Source organism: Chaetodon trifascialis, chromosome 11 (genome assembly GCF_039877785.1).
Source record: "Chaetodon trifascialis isolate fChaTrf1 chromosome 11, fChaTrf1.hap1, whole genome shotgun sequence".
NCBI lineage: Eukaryota > Metazoa > Chordata > Actinopteri > Chaetodontiformes > Chaetodontidae > Chaetodon > Chaetodon trifascialis.
In genome coordinates, this window is record NC_092066.1 from 18,794,135 (window position 1) to 18,808,159 (window position 14,025).

Below are 14,025 nucleotides of genomic sequence, written 5' to 3' on the forward strand. Positions count from 1 at the left end.
ATTGTCAGTATGAAAGACTGTACAGTTCACTTTTGGGATTTGATACCCTCCACAGTGGAGAAGAGAAACCGCTGTGAATGAATGGAGCTGCTGATGTGTACCAGAATTCTGATTTCACCCCTTTTGTTTAGTTTGGTATGCACGTTGGTAGATTTTCACATTGTATTCTGCACTTATTTTCTTGATGTTAATGTTCACGGAGCACAAAATTGAATCATTGTACCTTATGCAGATGAAATGACAGTGACGTTGAGTAGCCAGCTGTTCACTTGGAGCTTACATTTAAGGATTTGTTTCTGAAAATGTTCTCTGGATTTTCTTTTGTTTCTGTGTTACATCTAATAAATGTTTGTCATTGATATATACTTTTGATTACATTCTTATGGCTTTCTCATTGTTTGAAACAGACTGCTGGAACAGTCAGTGTTTACAGTGGAGCTGCCACAGACTTGCATCACATTTAGTAATCCACTCCTGAGATAACTGATACAGGGTGGTGTTTATATATGCCTTGCACCACCTACATTTTGTTGTTTTTTTCAGGGTTTTTTATTTGGCATTGTGTACAGAATGTCAGATGGAGGTTCTGTATCACATCTTGGCATTTTTAGTTGGTTTTCCACAGACCATGGATGGTTCACTGATTTATAACTTCTCTAAAGAGGAACAACAACAGCAGTGGTGGAAAACCGACCTCTTGTACTCCCATCCCTGGATCTTTTTCATTGTCATCTGGCTGACTTTGCCTTGTGAAATCCCCCTTGTTACTGCTGTGCTGCGGTGAGAGCTGCCCAGAGGTGAGTGTGGGAATGGGCCTGAGAAAGAGCTGGCATATGGCATTAATTGAAAGGGGAGGGGGCTGGAGGAGTGGCTTCCCGGAGGGCTGTCACAGAAGTCTCAAGTCAAGGATGGGTAGAAGTTAGAAGAGGGACAGCAACCAGAGGGTACACTTTGAGAGCGAGTTTACGTGAGACTTGCATGACTAGTCCTTCTTAGGATTCACGTAGAAACGCCAGCCTCGGGTAGTAGGAGATAAAGGTATCGGAGCACAGCGAGAGCTAGGAAAATCTTTTTACCCTTTTTTATTTGAACCACATAACACGTTTTAAATGCAACGCTGTTTGATATATGAGAAAAGTATGGCAGCCGAGACGAGGAACGGCGGGAGTTCACTGAACAACAATAACTGCAAAGACCACAGCAGGAGAAAGTTACTGGTCGGAGTGGACCTCTTCTGCCTGTTCTTAGGTAAGAGTCCCATTGTTCATTAGCGCCGTGACATGCGGACTTTTGGTGTTCATGGCTTTTTTTTAATCGTACTTTGTTAACCCACATTACTCTTAAAGTTAACTTTTTCTTAAGGTTAACTTTTTATTTTTTTTTATTTTTTTTTTTTACTCCTCAGCGCATACCTTCCAATGGTTTTTCCCTTCATGTAGCTACAGTACGATATTCCGTGTAGTTCATTTGTGCTATTTAGCTCACTGCTTTATTAACATATAGCCTTAAAATACTTGTACTTGGTGGAAAATTACATTTCTGCTGATAATATCCTGATGGGTTAAGCTGGCTAACTGACAGTTAAATTAATGAAATTCAATTGAAGCTCTTAAGATATTGGGAAAAAATGTATTTAAAACTAATTAGCCTATTTTAGCCCTTGTTTGTCACCGTGCTTTAGACGTTTTAGCTGGCGTTACACCATCTCCACGAGCGGTGTTACCTTAGCAACAAGTGATGCCCCGTCAGCAGAGGTAGCCTGTACACTTCGCTGAAGCAGCGATTAAGCTACATATTTTCCCTAAAATTACATTAGTTTAGCCAGTGGAAGTCTGTTTTCCTCAGCCCTCGACTGAAAAAAGGTGCTGGCAAAGAGAAAACTAATAAATTGCTCCTGGAGGGATATATTTCTTTGGTCTCCACCTACACCTGTACTGTGCCTCTGCCTGCTTTGAGTCATTATATTTTCCAGAGTGGCTCACATTCCACACCGGCAGGGATCCTCTTGATCTCAACATCTGGCATAATACGTGTGTGTGTGTGTGTGTGTGTGTGTGTGTGTGTGTGTGTGTGTGTGTGTGTGTGTGTGTGTGTGTGTGTGTGTTTGGAGTAATTAAGGGAAGTGGTGAAAAGGTCAGACCTGAGTGCGTGCGCATGTTCATCAGCGCAGGTCCTGTGATGTTCAACAGCTGCAGACTTTGGGTTAAGATTGTTATTGTGACTGAAACTTTTTTTTTTCTTTTGCATTGAAGTTTGTACCCATAAGTCCTGCAAAGGCTTTGCCAGTGCTTGGAGCTTAAACCTTTGACCATTCACTAATTCATTGTAATCTCTGGTATAACCACATGTCTCCAGTGTGTTATGTGCAACATTAGTGTAGTGATTGCAAACAGCACTGTTCAGCTGCAAAATAAAACTGTTGCAACCACATGGGAAAAGCACCAGTCCAGTTATTGTTAAAACAATCCTGTGAAAGAGCTACAGTATAAACAGTCTTTTTCTGACAAGTTATATTTAGTTTTGGTCAAGGTTTTGTCTCCTGGAAGGTAAATCCCCATGATTTGCTCTCTATGTACATAACTTCCCACAGAGAAGCTTGTCAACAAACCAGCAGTGTTTTTCTGGCTAAAGATGTGGTGTAAAGAGAGCAGCCACAAGGAGGAAATGGTGGGTCTGTGCTGGTAATCACCACTCCTCCAATCTCACACACTGATTGCAGTTGTAGTATCGCTGTATACAGGGAAGTATCGCTCCCTCTCTCTCATGCACATGAAGTATCTGAGTCACTGCGATCCCAGCAGACCATCAGTGTCAGTAAAGATAACATCAGTCTGTATTCACCACGATTCAGCGGTGACTGGAACTAGATCCTGACAAATAAAGCAGAGGAAAGCAAAGGGCTGGTTTTTCGCTTCTTTCCTTGAAACCCCGGTGAAATGATCAGGTTCAATTTACATAAAGCTGTTGCAGGTGGCTTTCATTTTTACCAGTTAATCATCCTGTAATGTGTCCATGTGCTTTTGCCCTGGTTCAGCAGAAGGTAAAAGCTGGTTAATCTGCTACAATTACAACTTAACTACAACTTCACTAAATAGTCACAAAACGTCAGCAAATAAAATGTAAAATGAAAGCATCTCCATGTTTTGTAATTTGGTTGAACAAAAGCTTGAGCTCATATGCTGAAATTTTGCACTTAAAGCATTTGAAATAGTACAAATACTGAGAGCAATTGAAGTGTCAGTTGATGAACAGTGAACTAAACAATTTGCAGTGGCAGTTAAAATGGAAGGACTGAAAGAAGTTTGAACTTGAACAAGAGGTGAAGCGGTAAATTGAGCTGAATGGGTCTGTTTTAGTTGAAGTCCTTAAAGAAACAAGCGCTGTGAGCAGATATCAGCCAGTTTAAACAGTTAAAAATGGCACTGGGTCATTAGTCCCAGTTTAAGGAATGGTCAAACCTATGTAGCTGTGTAGACATTTTAATTTGTCTGACTTTACAACTAATCAAACAGCAAAAGAAAAACAAACGCGTGACTGTTATATGTGGCACATGTTATGGCGTGCTGATATTAGAAGTAAATTGAGTATACTACATGTACAGTATGGACATTTTCCACAGTTAGTACTGAATGACGTCCGCAATATTTTTTCAATGAAATGAATCCAAACAAACTACATGCATGTACTTCATATGTGACGTTGTTGTGTATGATGTATTTCTGTTTATATGTGCATATGTGTATTGTTAGTGCCAATGAAGTGTCCACATTACCTTTTTGTTTGTTTGTGTGTGTATTTCGGGGCTATGGGAATAGAGAAGGAATAGATATGTGACCTGTAGACCGCTTCATGTGTAACACCTCCTCTTCTTTAGAAATGGAGCAGAAAAACTGAAGAGAAGCAGCAGTCATGGGCACCACCAAGTCCATGCGAATGTGCTTGTATTTAACCCAGGCAGGCAGACCTGGTTTTCCTTCCACAGTGGAACCATGAGCGAAGTTCTGCAGCAGGCCAGACTGACAGACAGACAGACAGACAGACAGACAGACAGACAGACAGGCAGACAGGCAGACAGGCAGACAGGAAGGCAGGCAAGGGGCAAGTTGTGTGGGGGCTGCTGGGAGTAAAAACAACTGCATCTGTGTACACGCCACAACTACCTCAGCCATGTATACATTTCTACACCAGACAGTGAGAGATCCCTGCGTGTGGAAAATGTGCGTCTGTTTATTTTAGTAGTCACACTTGGTGTTTTGGCCAGTGCCTTCAAAATATGGTGGGGATTTAAAATTCAGCGTGACTAGTTTCCACAAACTGCAGCTCCATGAAACTGCCAGCGCTGAACTGGGGGAAAGGCAAAGGGGCAATCGTAATACATTCTCACACGTGCCTCCTAATAATAAGTTTTCTCCCATATTTTGATGTGAGACAATTCCATGAAAAAGTCGTCATCATTCTTCATTTACAGTGTTTGCTTATTTTCCATCAAGGTTGATTGTTAAGCAGACCGCTTCAGGGCCAGACTGAGTAGAAGACACCTGATGTTGACATTAGGAACTGAAATCTCAGGGGAAAATGTCTGCCCCCAGCTCCGTTTCCATTTTGTTTGTTTCTGCTGTCTTTGGGTTGATGTTGAGCTAATGCAATAGACATACCCACGCCTGCTGACTGGTGTTGTTGTTGGCAGGATGAGGACCCCCTCCTCCTCCTCCCCCCGGCTGTTAGAAGCGGGAAAAGAGGAAGAGGGTAGGAGGGGAAAATCCTAACATGCTGGAGTCACTGCTGATGCTGCACTGTTAAGAGGGACGGAAGGGGTCGGAGGACTGAGAGAAGAAGAAAAACACCATGAATGTCTGGAAAACCGGCCCTGACAGTGTCTCATCGTTTTTTCCCTTCTTTCCAGTCAGCTGTTTGAAGCACTTGACCCATGCAGGTCCCTTAAAAGACACTTTATTTCATCAATCCATTTGCCACTTCTCTGTCTCTCTCCATCAAACTCTGCCCTCTGCCTCTGGCCTTGTGTTTCGAGGCGTCCGCAGGGGTCAGGACTCTGGGGTGTTGTACATCCAGCACTTTCAGCAGTGTATGCTTTTTTTGTTGCTGTTATTGTTTGGCCAGCCAAAGTCCCTGTTTTGGGAAGGCCTGTGTGGTTCTGTTCATGGCTAGTCTAAGCAAACTGGAAGGGGTCAGACAGTCAGGATTAAGGCATTGTAAAATATGGTATATTTTTACAGTTGACTAGACATCACCGCCCTGCTTTTTCTCTCACCACCAGACTTGCTTTGGAGCCGATTGTAACTCTGTGCAGATATTTGTTTGAAGGGAGAGAATGAAAACAAGAAAGTTAATAATGTGAATCCTGCCGAACGTAGGGAAGGCCAACATTCTGGAGTTCCCATCAGGCAGCAGCGCTCGGTCTGTAACCTGAGCTCAACCCAGCTGGACCTTCAAAGGCCAGAGTCAGCTGTGTGTGTATGTGGATGTAAGGGGTTGAGGGGCTCAGCAACTGAAGCGTGTGTTGACATTTGGTTTGAGAAATCATAGCCCCCCCCCTGCTGCTGCCCCCACAACTGTCCAGCCTTCAGCAGCTCTCCACACTGACCTCTGCACCCCGGCGCTTTTTAGCATTTGAGACAGAGAGCCAGAGGAAGAGAGCGTGTGAGGGAGAGGGAGCACTCATGTTTGTTTTCCTTTGTATCGACAGATCGCAGAATTATTCAAAGAGTGACTTGAAAGCTCCACCATCAGTTAAACGCCGCTTTGAAGTGATTTGAAAGTGTGTTTTCCAAATTCTGTCAGAGATTTGAGGCCTCTCCTGGGTACCACATCCACACTCAAATTTCAAAGTCCCTCCATTGAAGCCTTTGGTAAATGGGGAAAATAAGCTGTCCTTTTTGGCTAGCATCATAGTTACACCCACTCTGTGTTTGTTGTCAGGAGATAAATAAGATCTTTTTGCCACTTTTAGTGGCGAAAGACACTAAATTGATCAGACACAGACACCCCCCCAGGCGTCCTCAAGTGGGCCTTTTTAAGTGCACTTGAAAGCCTCGGCAGGAAAGGAAAGAAGACTCTGATAGTGTTTGAGGGTTTTTTCTTTTTTCTTGTCAGTTAGCAGAATGGTCTTTCTTAACATGACACATCCAAACGTCTTAGCGCTAACTCGGCCTGTTTGAGATCAGTTGATGTTATTCTAAGCATGAGAGATACACTTAAGTCTAAAACAATGATGTAGCTTTGATTTTGGCACTCAATTCAACAGATTCTGCTTTGTTTATTTTGGTTCTTTCTCTCCTGACAGCATCAGTGTCTGTTCTGAAGATGGGATGGGACACATAACTTGAATACATATCTGCTTTTTAAGCTGTTTGTATGACCGTCTGAGATTTCTGTCTTTGTTTGTCTTCATGTTGATATTGATCTATTGATGCAGCTTCCCACTGTTGGCGTAAAGAGCTGTCTGACCTCTGCTCGTGTGTGTCCAACCATACAGTGTTGCTCGTTGCCGTGTTTTTGCACAAATCTCCCTTCCCGCCATACCAGAGAGGATTCTTCTGCAATGACAACAGCATCAAGCTGACCTATAAGAGCAGCACAGTGTCCAACACCGTGCTCACAGCTGTGGGCGTCACTGTGCCTGTGGTTTCAGTAAGTCCTGCTGTGGTACTGCAAGAGAACTAGAGAGCATATGCTGGGACACTGTCAATTCATCCAGTGGTTGGCTTGTGACACCTTAGATGGCACGATTGGTTCGACAGACTCTGACTCACAGTCAGTGGTTTTGCATGTTGGATCTCATTAGCTTTAAATCATGTATGTACTGTGCATTACTGCCAAACTTTTTCCAAAGCTACTGTATATTAGCATAAGCTTAAGCTTTCAGATGTCCTACCTAAGGCTAAGGCAGCCATTGCTTTCAATTTGTTTCACTAATGCAAAAAAATGTATTTATTTGTACATTATTAGCAGCCTAGAGAGATAGATATCCATTTACAGGAGACATTGTGTGCTTTGGGAAGTGGCCAGCAGTACAATAACACGTACATGATTTGTAGTTAACTGGCTAAAATGTACAGAATGGAGAATCACAGCTATGGTCCTTTAAAAAGTTGCACTCAAATACTGAATATTGAACAAATTTGGAGTCATTATTTCTTGATTAGTCACAGATAACAACCACAGAATGGATTGAGTCAGTCCCAGATGTTCCCTTGTTGCCTCTTGCTTGTACCCGCGACCTCTGTAATTTGTGTATCATTAACCCAGCACCTCCATCTCTCTCCCTCACCCCCCTCCCCCTTCTCTGTGTGCCGCTCACTGCTTCCTCACACTAGCCGGCCTACCTTTCTTGGTCATTGAGACCAGTGCTGTTCAGCCTTACCATAGAGGGTTTTACTGCGACGATGAGTCCATCAAGTACCCGGCCAAAAATGGAGACACCATTAGCGACGGTGTGCTTAGCGCTGCTGGCATTCTTATCACCATCCTCTCTGTAAGTCACCTCACTGTGATCACTAATGTCATCATCACTTCTTATGTTTCAGCAGCCTTCACCGTTACTAGCGGCACCCACTGACACCTTATTGTAGTTGCTGACCACATTGTTTCTCATCCTCAGAGCATTTTTATATCTCTCAATAAGACCAGTATGGGTTTTAATTTGTTTATAATGAAAATAACATTTATAGTAATATATAATATTGTGGTAATGATATAGTTATTGTAAACTGTTGGATTGATTACAATTACAGCACATGTTTTTCTCCTAACAAACCACACACTTTCCCTTTGTGCTCATGTTCAGAAAGACACCTCATTAGAGAGCTCTATCTGACTGTTGACATATTCTGGATATCAGCTCAGCTTATCCTACATGATTACTGAAACAACAGCTTTTCACACCTGTGCTATCAGTCCGTCTGATTGGCTCCAGCAGATTCCAGATAAAAAACAATCAACAGCGTTTGTTCAAGGCTTTCTCTTTGGGGCCTTAAGATGACTCGGTTGATTAAGGCGCTTGAATAAGTGGAGTCGAGTAGTTTATTGCATTCTCCTGGGAAACAACAGTGAGGATGTATCCAACACCTGCACACTAAACCATCATCCCAACATCCTCTAATTCACTTTCATTTTCCTCCATTTGCCACTGCTCACAGGTTGAAACACCCCATCTGCTGTGGATGCTTTCCTGCTACAGTTTTCAGACATGTTTTCATTTTGAGTAATGCGTCTGACTACACGACAAAGCGTTTTTTTCAGCCATAATTTGTTTCCTGCTTCCACATCTAAGTATGTGATTGTGTACTGGTCTTTGAGTTCTCTCGAAACACTTGTGAATTCCCAGCAGTACTGTGGCTAAAGAAACCAGAACAGACATTGACACAAAGCCTCTGGTGTGTTCCTGTGGGTGCTGTAGACAATGTGTAATAGCAGTAGCCTTTGCAGAACTCCATTCTGAATTTCCACTAGATTTGTGTAGCGAAACATAACACTACACTATATCGTCATCCACATCTTCACATAAAGAAAGAAAAACTAATACATAATACAGAGAGAACAAACCTAACTTTAGCAGCCATAGGGGGCCCTTATTCCCTCCATCTCATCGTTTCCCTTCATACACACAGGCCCGTTGACATGTCTGCGGTGGCGTTAAGCACCATTTTCCAAATTATTTTAATTATGGATGATTGAGGCAGCAGCAAAGTGAACATTTAAAAAGTCTCTCTCTTTGTTGCTCTCTGTCTTGACTTAATACAATTTGTAAATTGAATTGACCTTTGGACTGTAACACCTTAGCAACCACTCTGAACAACTCAGCAACCACATGGCAACCATTTACTAAAACTCTATAAGTCTCCCTAAAAGCATAGCAACCACGTAGCACCCACCAGTAAACACACTGGAAACCAGTGCAGACACCCAAATCTGACTCACAGGAAGTAGGCTGTGGGTATAAGAAGTGCACCATCGCCTCATCCTGGCCTCAGTACCACTCAAGACAGTTGTGATTGGTTTAAAGCCAGAGCATTCCTCCCCCTATATCAGAATAATAATGGTTCAGCAAGACCTTTCTCCAGCGCTGGAGACCCACTAAAATGAAGGTGAACATTAGTCAAGCTATGCGAGAGTGCTAACATCCAATTTAGCAGCCAACGGGCTACCACATGAGAAATACTTGTAAAAGCTTAGTGACTATTTAGCAACCAACTAGCTACTGCATGCATTTCCTTAGCAACTATTTAGCAACCTTGTGCTAGATACCTAGCAACACTTAGCAATGTCTCAAGGGGTACTGACATGTAAGCTACCACATTGCAAATGCCAAGTGATGATGGTAATATGTTAGCGATGGGTTAGCAAAAACAGGCCCCTGAGATATGCACTAAGCAGCAGTCACACTTGAAAATTCTCCAGGAACTTTCGAGATGCTTGGTGGTGTTACTCGCTGTCATAGCATGTACAGTTGGCACCTGGCAGGCCATCAGCGGAGAGGTGTCCTGCCTCATGGCACGGAGTCTCCATTGTCTCCCCTTGTTTGCCCGCAGTGGCCTCCCCCTGGAGAGCAGACTACTCTACGGGCTTGGGGCCACAGGGGTTTTCATGGTGAGAAGGAGTGCTGGCTCCGTGTAATTATGGTTGATGCAATGGTTGTTCAGTGAAATACTGTAATTGGTGGGGTGGAATTGTGGTGAAGGCCCCAAACAACAAGACTTTGCCAGATATCTCATTTTCCCCTTGCAAAACGTGACTTTACAATCCATCTCCCCCTGAGAGTGTTTTGGCCAGCAACATCAGGTCATTTAGTGCTTCATTTCCCACTGCATAGAGCTGAGAAACACAAGCGGCCACATCTTTAAAATTTATGCAGATTTTTTGCAGAAGAAATGAAAACACCATTGTGTCATTTTGGAAATACAAGACATTTGACATAGGCCACAAATCAACGTCTTGCCCCCACGATTATCTCCTGAGGTTTCAGCGCAACAGCTACAAATCCTACAATGCCAATTCGTTTATTCATTCACATAGTTAAATCTTTCACACAAGGGGAACCAGATGTGTTTCCTCCCCCTTCCCTTGTTCCCATGAAAGCAGCTGGGCTTTATCGAGCTGGCTCTAAAGGCCTGGATGGTGGAAACAACACACTCTATCAGCTTGTTAAATCTCTGTAAAGGCTATCCCTCTGCAGAGAGTGTTTCCCAGACTGAGCCTTATTTCTGCGCCCCTCCAAAGAATGTCTGATGAAACTGAGATACTAACATGAAAACAGCCCGACATCCCTTGTGAAATCGGAGCCGTTTCAGAGAGACAGCCGGAGCGGTGAAAAACAAACGTGCCCCCGACGTGCGCCTGGTGGAGTCTGGCCACCAAAATCAGACACGTCGCCTAGCTCAGCATTTCTGCTGATTAGAACCAGTGGTGCCTCCCCCGCTCCCTCCCTGCTCCTCCTCCCGCTCCACTCCTCATTCCTCCTCTCACCTTCCTTTCTCCTCCTCTCCTTGTTTGCACTCTTCTCCTGTTACTCCTTTCTTTTTCCCTCTTTTTGCTTTCCATCCTCCCTTCCAGTCACTCTGCCCTCCACTTTCTCCCTGGAACTCCTCTGTTGTCCTGGCTCCTCTTCCACGCTCTCATTTGTGAGCTGCTGGAAGACAACGGGGGTTGAGGGGGTTGGGAAGGCGTTTTTTGAGCTTGAACAGCTGTTGTGAGTTATAGCTCTCCACCTCCTAAGTGCGCGTTACACGTCAATCGTCGGTTTTAGATTGTGGTTTATTTACACACTTACAGAAAACTATACATGGCGGATGATTTGAGTTGCCTCCCACGTCGCCTCACTGTTCTGTCTCACAAGTAGAATGGCTCAGGTAAACACATTCAGCTATAAATTAGCCTTTTTTTAAACCACTTCAGGAGGCATAAGTGAATCTTATTTTAGCTGTTCATAATTACATCTTGATCTGGAAAAAAAAGGCTATTTTAGTCACACACATAACTTAAATTCCCCACTCTGACCATCAGAGTTCCCGGTCCCAAATATCCACCCTCACATACATTTCCAAGTCCACAAGAACTGTCCTTCTGTGACATTTGGCAAGAGCTCAATGGATGGCTCATAACCATTTCCAGGTCTTTTACGCACACTTTCTATATTTCTGCAGTGCTTCAGACTCCAAAAATGCTAAATGTTAAAAAAGCTGATGACAGACAATATCTAGATTACTGAAAAAAGACCTTACAGGAACAAGTTAATAGTTTATTGTTGTATTTAAATAATTAGAAAAACAAACACTTAGACACTCACATTAAATAACATGTGAAATCTGAGTGAGACACTTTCCTGGCCAAGCAAACACTTCTGTCCAAGTAACATGATTTCAAAGTGCTGAAATCCTCATAAAATGTTTTGGCTCTCCTGCACTCACACATTCTCACTGAGCGCTCAGGATGACGATGTGAATGAAGTACTCAGGAATTAGGGTGGACACTTGGATTACATCAAAATGGTGATATTTGCTGACGTTACCACCTCTTCTGTCCCTTCAGATCATCATCGGGGAGAGCTACAGGATCTACTTTCTGAACGAGGGCTCCAAGTCCTTTGTAGGGAACCCCTACATCTCTGCTCTGTACAAGCAGGTGGGCGTGTTCATCTTCGGCTGCGCCATCAGCCAGTCCTTCACTGACATCGCCAAAGTGTCGGTGGGCCGTATGCGCCCTCACTTCCTGGATGTGTGCAAACCTGACTTTTCCACTATCAACTGCTCCCTGGGCTATATCACTGACTACCAGTGTCAGGGCCCAGAGAGCAAAGTTCAGGAAGCCAGGTAACTGCTAAATACAGAAGCATTTCAACATTTCAAATACTATTTTTTATTTAGTTTACCTACAGTATGTATCTGGACTCATGTGGACAAGTGACAGCTTTTACACTAAGTTGTGGTACAATGCTGAGTGTCCTCTTTTCTCACAGGAAGTCTTTCTTCTCTGGACATGCATCATTCTCCATGTACACCATGCTTTACCTGGTGGTGAGTTACTCAGTTGCTTTTAATATTCTAATGTTTAAATTGACCTTCCTGGGTAATAGAGTGTCTGTCTGTATGGACTCACAATTCTGTCTCTCTGACAGTTTTACCTGCAGTCTCGTTTCACCTGGCACGGGGCTCGCCTGCTGCGCCCCCTGACCCAGTTCACCCTCATCATGATGTCTTTCTACACCGGCCTGTCCCGTGTCTCCGATCACAAGCACCACCCCACTGATGTCCTGGCAGGTTTTGTACAGGGAGCCCTGGTGGCCTACTGCATAGTGAGTGGACTTTATTATATTCTAATATTGTAATCTTCTATATTAGATTAGATCAGGAATCATTAAGCACGATCTGTCTGTTTCCTCCACAGGTATTCTTTGTGTCTGATTTATTCAAGGCCAAAGGTAGACGTTCGACCTTGTCACCAACCCCAGTGAAGAAAGATCTCGTTCCTCCAGCAGACATCAGAGAGCGGAGCAACCATCTCATCATGGCATAGAGAAGACTGCAAACTGACTGTACACAACCCTGACCTGTGCCATTTAAATCACTACTACAGCCACTGGCCAATACTGGATGAAATAAACTCCAGCGATCTGGATACTACAGACAATTATGGAATCGTGAACATCTCAGAGGATGAGAAGAGGCAATGGAAAACAGTCGAGCAAGTTTTGCTTTCTCGGTGGAAATTTTCCTGTTTTCCCTCAGGCTCACCAGACATTTTAATGTGGAAAAGAGAGAGAACCAGGGATATTTGTCACTCCTCTGTTCTGAAGATTATCGGAGATTCTCCTCTGTCAGGGCCTTTCTGTGTCTGAGATCAAACAAAACCGAGAAACGGCAGCTGCAAACAAAGCTGTGTGTGGCCTTCGTGCCTTCCTCCCCTCGGCTGCATCCGGCAATGGGAGCTATAATAATATTCCTGCCACTCACTCGGTGAGACTAATACTAATACATCATGACAAAAAAAACAAATGCCTTCATTTCGTGAGGGATGTTGTTTTTGTTTTATTACAAACATAAGCATTTTATGTGTGATTTATAGCACTACTTTAGCTAAACTCAGTACTGTTCGTCACCACTTGAATGACCTGAAGTGAAGCTTTTGGAAAGCTTTGTAAGACTTTGTAAGCTTTTATTACGTCCATAATGTAGTGTTTCTTAGAAGGTGCACATAAGTTAGAGTGGGTGGAAAGTACAGTGAGAGCGTATGTGTTGGATGTGGGCCTCTTTCTGCTGGGTAGGACGAGCCCCCACTGAGCCATTTAATGAAATGACTGTCTGTTATATGTACCAGACGGGCGCTCACAAGTGTTAGGTCAGTGTGTGTATGTGTCTCTTGCGTGTGTGTGTTTGGGTGAGGTCTTTCTGTGAGCGTGCCAGTGTGTATTAATGTCATGTCTATATATTTCAGTGTTTATAGCCTACAAGTGTGCCTCTCTTCAGCCAGAGAACAGACACCTGCTCCTACAGACACATGTAAGTGGAGACGGGACCACTGTGGAAAAAAAGCATCAGATACAGTTCATGTGCTTTACTGTTACTGATCATAGTGATGCTTCACGTCACTGAGAAATGCTCTGATATACTGTATGCTACACAGGCATGTACAGTATACACAGTATGTCTTCTTAAAACAAAGGCAGGGACACCCTAGAACTTACAGTAGCTTTTCACCAAAGCACATTTTAGCAAAACATAAACATAAACAATTTATTGTTCTGGCACATTGTAACTGCTCATTATGTCATGAAGTCTTACAAAGTAATAAAATAGGCCTGGCATTGAGGTTCTGCATTATTATAGACGAAAATCAATACATTGGTATACAGTTTAAAAGTAATAATGATGTTAATATGTTTGCATGACATTAATGTAATCAGTTTTTTGAATAAGAATTAATAATAATAATACTTAAAACCACTGACTGGAAGCATCACCCTAGCTTAGTTTAAAGATACTGAGACAAATTTTGACCTGACGCTTGCAGGTA

At 43.2% G+C, this 14,025-nt stretch overlaps 1 protein-coding gene across 2 annotated transcripts; it reads left to right on the forward strand.

Moving 5' to 3' along the window:
- The first annotated feature begins 924 nt into the window (after window positions 1-924).
- On the forward strand, window positions 925-13,725 carry LOC139339295 (phospholipid phosphatase 3-like). 2 transcript variants are annotated; one of them, XM_070974843.1, is made up of 6 exons: window positions 925-1,248; window positions 6,494-6,648; window positions 11,545-11,825; window positions 11,972-12,029; window positions 12,131-12,307; window positions 12,400-13,725. In XM_070974843.1, exons 1-6 carry the CDS (start codon window positions 1,110-1,112, stop codon window positions 12,526-12,528), a joined length of 939 nt encoding a protein of 312 aa, XP_070830944.1. In that variant the 5' UTR covers window positions 925-1,109; the 3' UTR covers window positions 12,529-13,725. The 2 variants fall into 2 exon arrangements, with proteins under 2 accessions (XP_070830944.1, XP_070830943.1); XM_070974842.1 differs by lacking the exon at window positions 6,494-6,648 and adding an exon at window positions 7,335-7,492.
- Window positions 13,726-14,025: the final 300 nt, after the last annotated feature.